General features: G+C 40.6%; 1 protein-coding gene across 6 annotated transcripts in view; it reads right to left on the reverse strand.

The window, feature by feature from the left end:
* FGF13 (fibroblast growth factor 13) overlaps nucleotides 1–15,155 on the reverse strand; it is a 743,931-nt gene that overhangs the window by 80,971 nt on the left and 647,805 nt on the right. For 5 of the 6 annotated variants that reach the window (XM_053580098.1, XM_053580097.1, XM_053580099.1 and 2 more), the window contains 2 exons: nucleotides 8,695–8,805; nucleotides 1,789–1,892 (listed from right to left, as the gene is read on the reverse strand). In XM_053580098.1, the coding sequence (XP_053436073.1) occupies nucleotides 1,789–1,892; nucleotides 8,695–8,805 (215 nt within the window). Of the gene's footprint in view, nucleotides 1–1,788; nucleotides 1,893–8,694; nucleotides 8,806–10,732; nucleotides 11,616–15,155 lie in introns of those variants that run through there. The other variant, XM_053580100.1, reaches the window with a different exon arrangement.

Below are 15,155 nucleotides of genomic sequence, written 5' to 3' on the forward strand. Positions count from 1 at the left end.
TATAGTCAAATCTTTCATTTAGTGAAAAGAATGAAATTCCCGCATTTATTAAGCAATCAGACAGTTGAAATAGCCTGATAGGAATTCTGTTAGTGACAGGGGTTTCAGATTTCATTGTAATCTTTTATCATAATATGAAATGGACTACTTGATTGACCAAATGAATAGACCATTTGTGGTCTTACTCTTACCCCACTTATTTCCCATCTTGGCCTCTAAAAAACAGGGTTGTGATATGGTTTCTACCATGTCTGCCAAAAGACTTTCTATAAACTTGACCTTTGAAATAAATTCAGGAAATAGAGGAGAGCAAGAGCTGTTCAAGGTAAGTACTTCAGGTAGAGTTCAAGGAATAGAATTCTACAGTCATAAGAATAACCTCCTTCATATGAAAGCTATAATCTAGTTATAACCTAAGAATATGGGGAAGGGGGAGAAGGAGGGGAGGGAGGAAGGAGATGGGCGGAGGGAGGGTGATTGGTGGGATTACACCTGTGGTGCATCTTACAAAGGTACATGTGAAACTTAGTAAATGTAGAATATAATTGTCTTAACACAATAACTAAGAAAATGCCAGGAAGGCTATGTTAACCAGTGTGATGAAAATGTGTCAAACTGTTTATAAAACCAGTGTATGGCGCCCCATGATTGCATTAATGTACACAGCTATGATTTAATATTAATAAAAAAATGATTAAAAAAAAAAAAAAAGAATAACCTCCTTTAAGGCTAGCTAGAGAGATGTTTGTTTGCAAGCAATTCTCCCCAGTCTAAGCATCCTATCCTTTTCTGAAAATACAGTAGAATGTGCACAGCTGACCATCTCCCTACATTGACCACCTTAAGTTGCCCTAATTTTCATAGACCAGACATGTGCCACAGCAGGCCTGGTTCCTTATGTTGACCACTTCCGGATGTTGACCACTTCTGGATGTTGACCAGCTTATTACAGTCTCTTAGTTGATCAACTTACAGAGGTTCTACTCTATATGAATTCAAAACAAAGATTTTAAAAATATTCATATATTAAATGGTATCCTACAATCTAAAACTATTATCTATTGATAAGAATAATATCCCAATCCTACTACTATACCATTTTTGCTTAAATTTAACTGTTAGAAAATTTTGAAAAGTTTAATTTGGCCCCATGTTTTGTGATGGACTGTAGGCTACATCATTTCTAAATTCTTCGGAAAAAAGTTCCATTTTGATCAGTTTCTTACAAGTTCCAAACTCATAAGAAAAAGACAAATAGGAATTTCTATGTAAGGAGAGATTAAATTGTGCTTGATAGAAAAATAGTATTTAAAGCAGGGGCAATCAGCAATCATGTCCTAATTGAACTGAGGGTAAGAATTAAAACTCAAGAAATCCTTTTAGAATTTGTCTTTATGTCCAACAGTTGAAGGTGAGATCTTATTGGTTTTTAAGGAGTAAACATGGATAAATACACAGTTAACTGAATTATAGAAATGGCTTCGCTTCCCTTAGCTGCATAGCAAGACAGTAAGACAGACCACTATGTGCTACATAAAATAATCTAATGACATTACCTACAAAAGTGTTCAATCTTTGACTATACATGAAAAATTTAGCTTCAAATGATTAATTAGTAACAGATATAATTTTCACAGGCAATTAATTTTCCTTTGAAAATAGATATCTCCATCAATGACACTCTTCCCCTCACCACAGAAATCTCTAACGATAACACATACACAGCACATTTTCTTCCATATCAGATGAAAACGAGAATAATCAAAACATGCACAGTCAAAGGCTTACCGAGGTGTACAAGTATCCCTCACTGTTCATTGCCAAGTACAGCTTCGTTTGAACTCCTTGAATAGCCACCACTCGAAGACCCACAGGGATGAGGTTAAACAGAGCTAAAATTAAAAAGAACGTGAAAGTAATGTTATAAGTTTCGGTGCTTTTCAATGTTTCTAGCAGGACCTTCTAGAATTCCAAATGTAGTACTTAGTGAAGACAGAAAAATATGTTTCATACATAAATAGATAGATAGACCCTCATTCTACCTTTTGGTATACTTGACTCATGGTTGCAATCACTATTGTGGCTATAGCTATATATTCTCAAACACCCTGGAGATAATAGAATATTTGGGTCACAATTCCATGGTTTTTATTGTGTTAGAGGTGAGAAATATTGATGCATCTGGAATGATACAGTCCCAAGAATTGTTCTGTACATTAAAACATGTCATCTTCAACAAATTAAGTTTTTTTTTTTTGAAACAGAGTCTCACTACGTCACCCTTGGGAGAGTGCGGTGGTGTCACAGCTCACAGCAACCCCAAACTCTTGGGCTTAAGCGATTCTCTTGCCTCAGCCTCCCAGTAGCTGGGACCACAGGCGCCCGTCACAACACCCGCTGTTTTTTGTTGCAGCTGTCATTGTTTAGCTGGCCTGGACTGGGCTCGATCCCACCAGCCTCGGTGCATGTAGCTGGAGCCATAACCACTGTGCTATGGGTACCAAGCCCAAATTAAGGTTTTAAACTGCTCCCCTAGTTAACTGATGAAATTCTTACAGGCCCAGTTAAAATCTACAAGTTGGGGAGATAGTCCCATACTCTTAAAAGAGATACTAGTCCAATGCTGTCATCGAAATTATCTGTATTACTTTTTATGCAAAAACCTCAAAATAAACATAAGCCTTGTAAATACATCATTTTGAAGAGCTGTGTTTCCAGGGTAGTATTTTCTAAAGAACCAACATTTTCCAAGAGAGAACTGAGAGGGCTCCTAGCTTGTGGTCTCCAAGTGTAAAGGTTATGGGAATAAAAATAATAAACTTGAGTGAGGTTAATTATTGTTGTTGTTGTTATTTGCAAAGTAGGTACAAGTGGGCAACTGGTTGGTGCCAGTGAGGACTTTGTCTCTCCATTTGAAGATTTGACTGCGTGAAACTTACACCCAGGCTTTCCTCACAACCACACACCACTCACTGGAGACAACCAGTGGGTGTCCTCCTACCACCAGCTGTCTACTCCCTCCCACACCGTGAATAAAAATAAAACAGTACATTTTTAAAACGTAGTGCTTGCCACACACATCTTTTGAAAATAGCCCATACACCTTTCTCTCAGGAGTCGTAGACCAATGTTGATGATTTTTGCCTTGTTCTGTAAGTTTACTGAGGATGATAAATCAGTCTGCTGTGGTTTCTGTGAAGAAAGACATAAGGGAGTCACCCCATGGGAAAGAATAATTTTTCTGGGATCGTGTATCTCTGTGCACATATATTCTGCTGCAGTAGGCGGGGTAATATGGATGAGAAATACTAATGAAGAACTAAATATTCTTTGGTAAGCCTATAATTTATCCTTCCCTTAAAATCATGGTGTTACCAAAGAGGAGCTAGGACATATTGTACAGTTCAAAAGACAAGTGTTCCTACCACATGGCACTGATGGCACTTCATTCAATAATCATCATATTAAAAGCTGTGCCCTTCTGTTATATGAGGTAAAGGAAAGTAATTGCACAGATTGCAAGCCAGGATATCATGCTATATTCAACAATGCAACACACAGGCAAGAAGTCTGACACCTTGGAGCATGTCATGAATATGTCACATCTCTTTCTGTTGATGATGACTTGCTCACAGCAGGTGCTCAAGGTGAACTTGTGCATTGATAACATTCTCTATGGTGAAAACACAATACACTTTTGGAAAGTAACAGATCACAATCCCATTTGTACAAAAGCTTATAGTTGAAAAAAACAAAACTTGTACCCTCAATGAATCCCCAACAATAAAAAAAAAAAAAACCACCTACCTATAACCAACTGATCTTCAAAGCGGACACAGCACACATTGGGAAAAGGAAACAATGAAAAATGCTGCTGTTAAAATTGGATACCTACATGCAGAAGAATGAAATAGAACTCCTGTATCTTGCCATTTACAGAAATTAATTCAAGATGGATAACAGAATGAAATGTAGAGCATGAAAGCATAAAAATTCTAGAAGAAAATATAGGAAAAATTTTTCTAAACATTGGCCTAGGCAAAGAATTTATGACTAAGACCCCATAGGACATTTCAGCCACAACAGAAATAAATGGGACTTTATTGAATTTAAAAGTTCTGCACAGCAAACGAAATAACTAACAGAGTAAATAGACAAGCTACAGAACAGAAGAAAATATTCGTAAACTATACATCTAACAAAGGGCTAATGTCCAGTCTATAAAGAACTTAGACAAATAAGTGAAAAATAAACAAACAACCCCAGTAAAAAGTGGGCAAAATACATGAACAGAAGTTTTCCAAAGGAAGATACACAAAAGACCAACGACATGGACAAATGTTCAACCTCATTAATCAACACGGAAATACAAATTAGCTTCAAATTTGTGTTTTATAAAACTAATGAAAAAGAAATGAATGAACTTTTTTTTCATGTAGGATGGAAAAGACTTGGAGAATTCAGTGACAGAAATTTTTAGATATATTTACTGAGTCAAGGAAGAACACTTTACTTTCATGAAAATCAATTTCTTTAGATATTTATATTAAGATTCAGCCTTCAAAAATTTTATGTAAAGCTGTGCTGACAAAGGCATCAAATAATGGGTGTATTGTTGTGTATCTCCCTGGCCAGAATACATGCTACAGTCTAAAATATTGTCAAATGAATGAATAGATGAATGAATTAATAAAATGATGATCCTCATCATTTATGATGAGAATCATTATTATAAATAAACAAACAAAAAAAAACTTCAATATAGGTTTGGTTTAAAAGCCATATCACTACATACCACTTGACAACTGTAATATTTCAAGCATATGCTTGAAACCTAGTTTTGTCATAGAAATAGACAACAGAGAGTGATAAATGAAATTCAGAATTATTTCTAGAACTTAATTATTTTACATTTTTCTGAACTTTCTTAGGTCTCTTAATACAGCTTGTAACAAGTGGCAGACAGGCAGAAAGAAGAGATGGATGTAATTTTCACTTTGTTCCCTAATCACTCTGATTTGGAATTCAATGACCAATGAAATGTTTAAATTTCAAACATCAGACAAATGTAGGAGGAAGAGAAGCAAAAAACATCAGCAATCTATTCCTGGTATTATATAATCTTGAATAATGATATTAACTACATAGTAGAACATGATTATTTTTTATGATGCACTATAAATTTCTATGAAGTCTAATTCAAAAAATAAGAAACACTATGCTGGGAGGCCGAGGCAGGTGGATAGCTTGAGCTCACAAGTTGGAGACCAGCCTGAGCAAAAGTGAAACCCCTTCTCTACTAAAAATAGAAAAGCTGAGATGAGGCAAGAGGATCACTTAAACCCAAGAGTTGGAGGTTGCTGTGAGCTATGTCACCACAGCACTCTATCCAGAGCAACAGCTTGAGGCTCTGACAAAAAACAAACAAACGAACAAAAAAACAAGAAATACTACCCCCAAATAAAAATTTGAAGAGATTAGTGAATGTAGAGAGTGGCTAGATATATTAGTCCAATTTTTTCATTTATTTAGACATTCAAGATAGATCATAAACTGGGTTGCTTTAAAATCTGTCTAAGGCGACGGCTTCCCGATAAAAATGCAAATAACTCATTTCTGGGTGAGCTTGAATGGAATCAATATTTTCCTATATGCCTTTGTTTCTTTATAACCGGAGGCCTTCTTCATGGATTTAAGATTTTATTTTGAGCAGCATTAAAATAGTCTAAGTACATATAGGATGGAAATAATTGATTTCATTTGCATATCTAAAACATTCATTAAATACCTAAAATATTTCTTCCATTTCAAAGTTTTAAAGAATCTTTGAATAAAAAAAAGTGTCTTTGTTTATTATTTGTTCTCTGTTGTGTCTACATAAAAACAAGCATCTTGTACCTTGAAGGACCATTTTCTCAAAGCCGTACACCTAGTTGGCACTTGACGTTTGCTGAAGGTGACACTGAAATTGTGCTTATCATCAGTTGAGCTAATGTTAATATCTCAAAGGGAGTAATTAATAAAAGTACATATTAATATAAATTTGAATGACTTGATATGTTGAAGTGGCAAGCTAGCCTTCACTGCACCCAGGGCAGACATAATAAAACTAATGCCATGAAATATCTACCACCTTTTCCTTTTCAGGAGAAAATATATAATTTATAATGGCTGGTTTGCTCATGATGAGATTTTATTGGACTGACATTTACCATTGCAATAAATCTACATAGAGTAAGCTTAAATGCATAATATTAAACATATGTTTTAAGAAATGAATCTATCTGGCTAAATGTGAACTGACAAAAAAAAAATAAAATATATAAATGTGAACTGACTTGTTTTACCAGGATGTTGCTTACCATTGGAATGAAAATAACATAAAATCAAATAAGAAAAAAGATAAAAATAAGAAAAGTAAAAAATATAAGCATAAACCAGGGATATATATTAAGAAAATACTATATCAATGAAAGTGATAGTTGAAAAAACCCAACTTGTATTCTTGTTTCAATCACATAAAATAGTTAAAAAATAAGACCAAGAAAACTGCTTGGCTTTAAGGAATAAAAGAATAAATTTGGATGGGTCCTTGGATTTCTTGCTATATCAGTTTAATCATTAAACCTTCTTTTTCATGATGGCTTATGCCCCACAATTGCCTCAATGGGGAAGCTGAGCCCACTAGCTTCTGGTCACTGTTGGCATCAGGAGTAGAGTTAAGCCCCACTGACTTCCTATCTCCTTTGAGATAATTTTCATTGGTATGCATCATGTTATGATAATACTTACTTTTGGTTCATTTACCTCTCTTTATATCAAACTGCCTAAACATAGATTCTTGTTTGTCAGGCTATGTTCTTTAAAGGTCTTTCAATGTCATTGGTACACAGAAATGCCATGCATACCAGTCACAGGTATAAGGCAACCAAAGCAAAAGCTATGCATATGTAAGAATTGAAGAGCAAAACCAACTATATGATTTATAGACCCATAGTAAGAAATGGAGCCTTGATTTATGTGCTTGTGTGTGTGTGAGACAGACAGATGTGTATCTTTTCAATTATTACATACAATGTGGTCTTGATGAGTTTGGCATATTGCTGTTAATAAGAGACAGTACACGAATTGTTGTTTTTAAAATTCTTTCTTTTCAGGAAACACATGTGAACACTGGACTCAAAGTATTTCTTCTCTGATTTGCACCTGGAGGAAAGGTTAAAAATAGATGAGGGAAAATTTGCCTGGATGAGGCTCATTGGTACCTAACCATGAACTTCCCTTCAACAGTGCCCAACACACCCATTTTTCTGATGTACTTTGGAAAACAGGCTAGATAATATCCCAACACTAACATTAATATGTAAATCAAATACATGGAAATGTTTTTTTATTGATCATCATGTACTAAAACCTATTATTTGATTATAGTGAAACCCTCCAGTTATACTTGGCTAACTGTTTCAGATAGAATGGCATACATAAATTAACAACTAGGATTCACTATAAAACTTTAATATCACAACAGTAATATAGCATTCAGCATACTGAATGAGTACCATTCAGTATGGTTTATTCAACCTCAGTATCAACAGAGCTTCCTTCAAGGGAATTAAAAGTGACTTCCTCTTGAGGTCACAGCTTGGCCATTAGCCCAGGAGGCATTCCTAAAAGGTGTGAAACTCATTACTCTTAACATTGGGACCCCTGTCAATGGCTTTGGTGTCTGTAGCCATGCACCTCTAAAAAAGTCACAAAATGCTTATTAGCATTCAGACTACTTTTCTTGGCTGTATTCTCAGCCTGTGATAGAAATATTACTAGGAAATTATCAAAGTTTGAGGGAAATTCAGTAGAAATTGGGAAAAACAGAGAATGAAGTACAAAAACTAAATGTTTTAGCCTCACAGAACATTTAATAGATCTGCAGAAATCTGTAAGTTGTAAGAAAATACCGATCATTATCACTGAAGAAAAGGTAGACTATTGGTGAGACGATGTTTTTATTACTCCAAATAAATAAAACCTATGTAATTAAAGATTAGGTAATATCTTGGGATCACCTCCCCTCAATAATTAGAAATAAAAATTGACAATATTTTTGATGCATTTCCTTTTTAGGTTCACCATTATGGTCTCTGATTTGATCTTTAATTAAACCATGGTTAAAAATAAAGCACTAAAAGAAATCCCTTTACTAACCTGTGGAGGTATCTCAGTGCTAAAATCCTATTAGTCTCAGAGTTATCAGAGTGTGTGTGGATGGGACAGCAGGAGTGAAAGCTTGTAGTGATGAATTTTCCTGGTATGAACCACTCCTCTCTTCGGGGCTGAGACCAATTCTTAAGAGTAGAGATAACATGCTATTTCAGGATCTGCATGTGGGAGAGTAAATTTTCTGTGGGAAAAAAGTAATAAAATCCAAAGGACAGCCATAAATCTACCTAGATTACCATGGAGATGACATTTGGATTGTTCTTCAGATGGTGTCAACATTATTTGCTCTAGCTGCCTCTTTTAGATATTTTCATGTTCAACTTCCTTTTGGTTAACCTGTGTAAACAGGATTATGTAGTGCAAGTATATTTTGCATTCACTCCAGGATTTAGCAGGGATTATTTGTTTAAAAGCAAATAAAAAGAACACAGTGTTGACAACATGCTGGCATATACTATTTATTTTACAGTCACTTACTATAAGTACTGTCCTCATCTCTGGTGCCATCAATGGTTCCATCTGCTTGCAGCTGCAAGTGGAAGCCTTGTCGACTGTACAGTTTGGTAACTATACCCTTAAGCTGAGGCTCTGCAAAGAGAACAATGGTTTGGATCAATTAATAAATTGTGCTTGTGTAATTGAAAAGACTCAGAATTTAAAATTCTAATTTCATTTACAAATTTGGGTGAAAAAGGTCAAGCTACAACTTTTTTAAAGAGTCATTTGGAGAAAAGAAAACAAGCAAACTCCAAGTTTCCGAATGAATCTCCAAACCAAAGAAGCATTTGATTTCTACCTGGAGACAGTACGAAGCCCTGAAGCTTGTACAGTTTTTGATAAGCCTTTCCTTTGGCTTACTGAGTAGTAGTCTCATTGAGTATCTGGAATGGGTTGGCAAATGACATACTCTGTCTTTTCACAATGTACCACTTTTCATGTGAAACGAAAAGGAGAAACACAAAGATGACTAACTTAGAATCATTTGCCAGCCAGGTACCAAAAACCCACCAGCAAAGACCTCTTTCAGAATTACCACAATTTGGATAAACAATCCCCTCTATTCTAAGAAGTTGAAAATGCATAAACAACCTAGAACCCCATCAAATGATCTGCATTTAGAAAGTTGAGCCTTTGATACAAAAAAGGGCGGAAGAGATAAAACAACCATCACTATACCCTATTATATTATCATTACAGCTAATGTGTGTGAAAGAACAAGGCTTTTGTTCGTGAAGATGAAAAAAATTAGTGCAGACTTATTTTCAAATTTAGTATCAAAAATATGATCATCAAAAATATGAGTTCTTAATGAAAACGATTTTTAATTATGAATCACCATAGATTAGTCAAGTGCCTAATTTACCAATAATGGCCATATTATCCAAAATTTGCTTTAACTGAATACAGACACCTGCGCTGAAATATTTATGTGATTATTCAAACCACATAATCATGCTTTGCAATCACTTAAGCCTTTTTAAAAGAACCCTAATTTACAGCTAATGCATAAAAAACTTTGTGCAAACAGAAAACGTAGATGTGCATTTCCATCCCAGGGTATATAGAAGACATAAGTAAAGAAAAAAACAGATCAATGATTAAGTCTGATTTTCTACACCACTTATGTGGTAAAAAGTAGAAAACAGTGTAAAAGATTCATTTTGTTAAGATTGGCAAATAAACAGCACATTTCGTTTGAAGGTTTACCTTGACGCAACCTGACACCTAGAGCTCTAGAGCTGTCTGAATTTCCCCTCACAGGAATATCTCGCTACTCCTATCACTGAAAAGATTCAAAAGGACCCACGATTCTGGCTACGAGTTTAAATGAAGTTCCCCCTTCAATCCCACATTTTAGTAGTCGGTAACCACAGTTTTACTAGTCTAAACAATCACTAAACTCTTCGCCGCAAGGTTCTAGAAATCCCCCCCCCGCCCGCGCGCGCACCGCCCCAGCAAACATTTCAAAGCTGCACCAAGTCAAGTCTGTCCCGAAAAGCTTAAAAGTAATCAAAGAAACGCAGTGCCTAGACAGCACAAGCCCGCATGCCTTGGGGGTGGAAAGCTGGAGGGGAAGGGTCTGACAGGCAGAGATAAAGGCTGGAGAGGGATTCCCGAGGCTCTCCTGGGAAGGGGGGGACCGGTAATGGTGTCTGCCCAGCTCTGAGCCTGCAATTTCCACGCCACGCACATCATAGCTCTGTCTAGGTCACGCCTGTCCAGAGCCCACCAGACGTGTACGCATGTGAGATGTCTGAAGCTGAGGGGGCGCCTCTTGGGCAGGGTATGCCCCCCAGGTTTTGCGCCGGTCCCAGGGCAGTTGCAATGCAGCAAGCCTGTTACTGTTATGAAGGAGGTAAATCGCCTTCCCACGCACGCACACCAGCTAGGTGGCCTCGTCTGCACAAGAGGGGTCACCGACGAACTCACCTACGCTTACATTCCCGCCCCCCACCATGCCCCTCCACTCTCGTAAAGTTTGGGGAAAAAAAAAAAAACTAAAGCCCCTTCCCACCTGGTCTTCTTCTGCGCCTCTTCTTGGAGCCGAAGAGTTTGACCCGGGAAAAGACATTTAACTTGTTTTTGTCGCAGCTGGTCTTGCCTTTGCTGGGGCTACTGACACACTTGCAGGCGTTGGATTTCTCGCGCTCGCGGGCTTGTCTCTTCTGACGGATCAGAGAGCTGGCGATAGCCGCCGCCATGGCCACGACGCCCACCACCACCACTTCTTTTGCTGCCCCTCTGTGGGTTCTCCTCCTCCTCCTCCGCTGCTCGTCCGCTGTCTCGAGCCTTCGCCGCCTTGGTCTCCTTAGCCTGCGTTCGCCCGGGCTTCTCCGCACTCGGGCTTCAGCCGAGGAGGGGGCTCAGCATGCCGTCCGAGCTCCCCTGGCGGTGGTCGGGCTCCGGCGCGGGCCGCTGGCTGCCGGGGTCCGAGTCGACGCCACAGCCCCGGGCCGGGATCGCGGGCGAGACTGGCAGGCGGAGGCAGAGCTGCGCGGCTGCGTATGCTCGGCCCCTGCGCCCCCGAGGACACTGTGCAAGTCCAAGTGGTTCGGGTCGGAGTTTGGCTGCACCCCCGCCCTGTGCCGCGCGGAGGGGGCCGGAGAGGGGGGCGGGCGGAGGGAAGGAGCGCGGGCGGGAGAGGCCGGGAGCGCGGGCGGCCGGAGCGAGGCGGGAGGGGGAAGTGCGCGGGAGAGCGCGCCCTCGCCCTGGCCCCGCCGAGGCTTCCACTAGTCCTTGCAACTTCTTGGCCTGATAATCGGGAAAAGTTGGCCCGTGCCAGCTTTCCGGCAGGGATCAAACAGGTAAAGGCCTCGCATCTTCGCTGTTGCTGCTGCTCTGGGCGCGGCACAGTCGCAGCACAGGAATTCGGTCGCCGCAGGCACCCTCCGGAACCGCGCGACTGCTTCTCTGCAGCCCCCTCCCGCGGCGGCCCCTCCCTCCCGAGAAGCCGAGCCCGCTGCTGCAGGCCGCCCCCACCCGCCCCCCCCCACCCCCGAATCCCCAGCCGTCTGGTCGGGCTAACACCTGTAGGGGCTTAGGCACTGCCCCATCGCCCAAACCTGTCTTTCTCCCTGGCTTTCCCCGAAAGGAGCTTTAGGAGGAAACAGTGATGGAGGCGGCACAAGGATGAGGTAGTTGGGTGGAAGGAGCGGGGGTTTGCTCGGCGATGGGGGATGGCGGGGTGGGGGTGTTTCCTTAGTGTTCCAGCTAGCTAGATTGTGCCCGCTATAGAGCCTCAGGAAGTTCGTCAGACCCTGGCCCAAGGCTCGGACTCACCCCACCAACCCCCCAAAACACCGCCCTGCTGAGGTATTTTGCATAGCGACACTTGTAGCCATTTGGGAGAGGAGACCAGGGTTCCCAGACGGGCTCAGCCCCCGCGGCAGCAGCAGCAGCGGGCACTGCAGAGCTGCGCCCGCACACCACGCTGCCACCCAGTGGTTTTTGCTGACTTTTCATTTCACGCCGATTTGTGCGGCCGGACCCCCGGTTTTTTTCCTATGCACCCTCACCTGTTCGTTTGGGGTTGGGATACAAGCAGAGAGCTCAGGTCTTGTAACATAAGAGGTACAGTATCTGGGGAATGCATAGCTCTGTCTCTTTAAGCGCTGGCCCATCTCCAGTCTCCTAACTTATGTTTTTCAGGCAACCTCCCTTCCTCCAATTCATGAATCTAGTCTGGCTTTTTGCTGTCCTCACTCTATTCAAAGTTCTGCCCTCCCTCTGTGGTCTGTTTTATTCAGGAAGAGAAGAAAGAAGGGGTTTTGAGGCCACGAATGCAGCAAAGAGAATGGCCCGTCCACATCCCTACCTTCAAACAGACACAATTGTTTTACTATTTTACTTGATTTCTGAGGCTAAAAAGAAAGCCCTACACAGTAAGGCTGCTCTGTCTTGGAACTGCCACTACACTGTCTTTATTGGACTCCTACACTTCCCCCTCTCCATCTTTTCAGAACTGATGTAGATGCAAAACCAAATGCTCAGCTTAGCCCCAGATTTCAACCCCTTTTTCTTGTCTGACCTCCCAACAAGCTCAGACTAAGCAACGCTGAAACAATTTCTGATGTCTTAGCGCATCATAGCAGAATCACCTGATCCTTCTTTATATTTCATTGCTTCACAGGACAGGCTGCTGCTACCCCTCCTTAACCTTGAAATATCTCTTGCTCCATCAGAAGCACTGGTGTATCTCTTAAGGCAGGCTGAAATGGGTAGTTACAAGAGAATGGTGCCACAGCGTCTGAAATTTTGTGTCTACTCATTTTTGCTTTTAGTTTTCCCAAAGGGAAAAGGAGGACAAAGTAGAAAAGAGTTTTAGCACCTCCAGTCAATTCTAGTGACCATTTTAAACTTTCATGGGGGAAAATCCCTGATCTACTCCCACTGGACCTTCAACATCTGGAAAATTGGGACAGAGTCTTGTTCACCATTACATTCCCATCCACTCACACAATTCCTGTCCCATGTCTACGCCCAATACAAGTTTGTTGCAAATAATTGATGCATGACTGATGTATATTGATTCTGAAGGATGAGAAGGTATTTCCCAGCTCAGAATATATGTCATAATTGGCTAAATTTTAGGCACCCAGAAGGGAAATGATCTCAGCAAAAGAGGGGTCCCAAGAAGCTTTGACCAGAGCCAAATATTTAGAGTAGGTAAGGAACTTAAGAGGTCCCTGTTTTTACCTCTGCATTTTTTTTTTTTTGAGGCAGAGTCTCACTATGTCACCCTTGGTAGAATGTAGAATGTTGTGGCATCACAGCTCGCAGCAACCTCAGGGTTTAAGCAATTCTCTTGCCTCAGCCTCCCGAGTAGCTGGGACCCTAGGCACCTGCCACAATGCCCAGCTCTATTTTTTTGGTTGCAGTTGTCATTGTTGTTTTGCAGGCATGGGCTGGGCTCGAACCCACCGGCCTCGGTTTATGTGGCCACCCTGCTCACTGAGCTACGGGCGCCAAGCCCCTCTGTATGTTTTTACCTTCTGCTGAGCACCAACTCCAAGGACTTTTCCCCCTGCTATTGCTTCTCTCTTGGGACCTTGATCTGAAGCAAACATGAAAAAGCTAAAGAAGGACAAAGATCTAATTCAGGAAAGGGACAGACCTTGGGAAGAATGAGGGTTGGTATTGGGAAAATGAAAAGGGCTTTCCCACGAGTTCTCACTGTTTGTTCCTGCAAACATCATTATAGAGTATTTTTAGGATGCCTATAAAATTACTGGGATGGCCACTCTGGTGGTTACTAGAAGTAAACAGATCCCAAGAAGACTTCAGGGATATACAGAGTAGCCATGAAGTTCATTTGCAATTTTAAATTGCACACTATTTTAAATTATACATGCACTGTATGGCCACCCTGTATCATGGGGCGTGGGGGGGGGCAGTTATCATTACAGAATTACAAACGCAAACATGTAAATATGTCCCTTCAGTTTCTAACTCCTATTTACCATTTACAGCTTTTTTGATAGAGAATTAAATTCTTTGCCATGAGCTCTTAGAACCACTGGGCCAAAGCTGACAACTGGATGATCCTACAGGTGTTTGTGGAAGCCTTTCTTGCCCTAATCCCTATCTCCTTAATTAAATTTTATAATCTTAAAAAATTAGGGAAACCAGTCTCTCCCCCTGGCACATGTTCCTGTCAACTTACAAAAGGTACTGCTGCCTTTTTACATCCCCCCTTGAGTCACTGTTCTTCATGGACAGGAAAACATATGGGAAGTTACTGATGGAACTGGGAAAGGGGATTTCTAACTCTGTGATCTGTGCGCCCGCACACCAAGTGCATTCATTCTCCTTTCTCCTCCACTAGGAGAACTCACAGAGGCCTGTGCCTAGAGGGTGAGTTCACTCTGGGGTGGAAAGTGAAAAGAAGACCATTTTAAATTTGGGTCTAAATCATTATGTCCAATCAACTTTATCATTTAATTAAAAAGCAGATATTGTCATGCTTTCCTAAGTCTTATGTCTCTTTCCCAAGTGCTTAGGAATTCAGAGAAGAGTGTGAATATTACTCTTAAATCAGTGGGGAACCATGGAAAAGCCCCATCCACTTCAAGAAGGCATAATGAAAGACAGAATTGCACCCAATTCCAGAGAGACATATTTTGCCTTTACTTTCTGCCCCATTTTCACCTCAGACCAATATTATGGCACTTAACAAAATGAAGAATAAAGAACTCTCTACTGACACCTGTCTCCAAATGCCTTTTTCTCCTGTCCTGATTTGTTCCTAACAGTTCATATGGTACCCTTGCTATGGAACTTGCTGGATCTCCTTCAGATTTTTAGAGTTTCAATTTACTCTGCTTAACCTTAGTGCTTCCAACACCTGTATACTGGGTGGGTACATTCTCCTTTTTCCTCCCAGACTCCCTCTCTCCCATTTCACTGCCTACCAAGCTTTCTCTTTGACCATGTTCAGA

The sequence above is a fragment of the Nycticebus coucang genome, chromosome X (assembly GCF_027406575.1).
Source record: "Nycticebus coucang isolate mNycCou1 chromosome X, mNycCou1.pri, whole genome shotgun sequence".
NCBI lineage: Eukaryota > Metazoa > Chordata > Mammalia > Primates > Lorisidae > Nycticebus > Nycticebus coucang.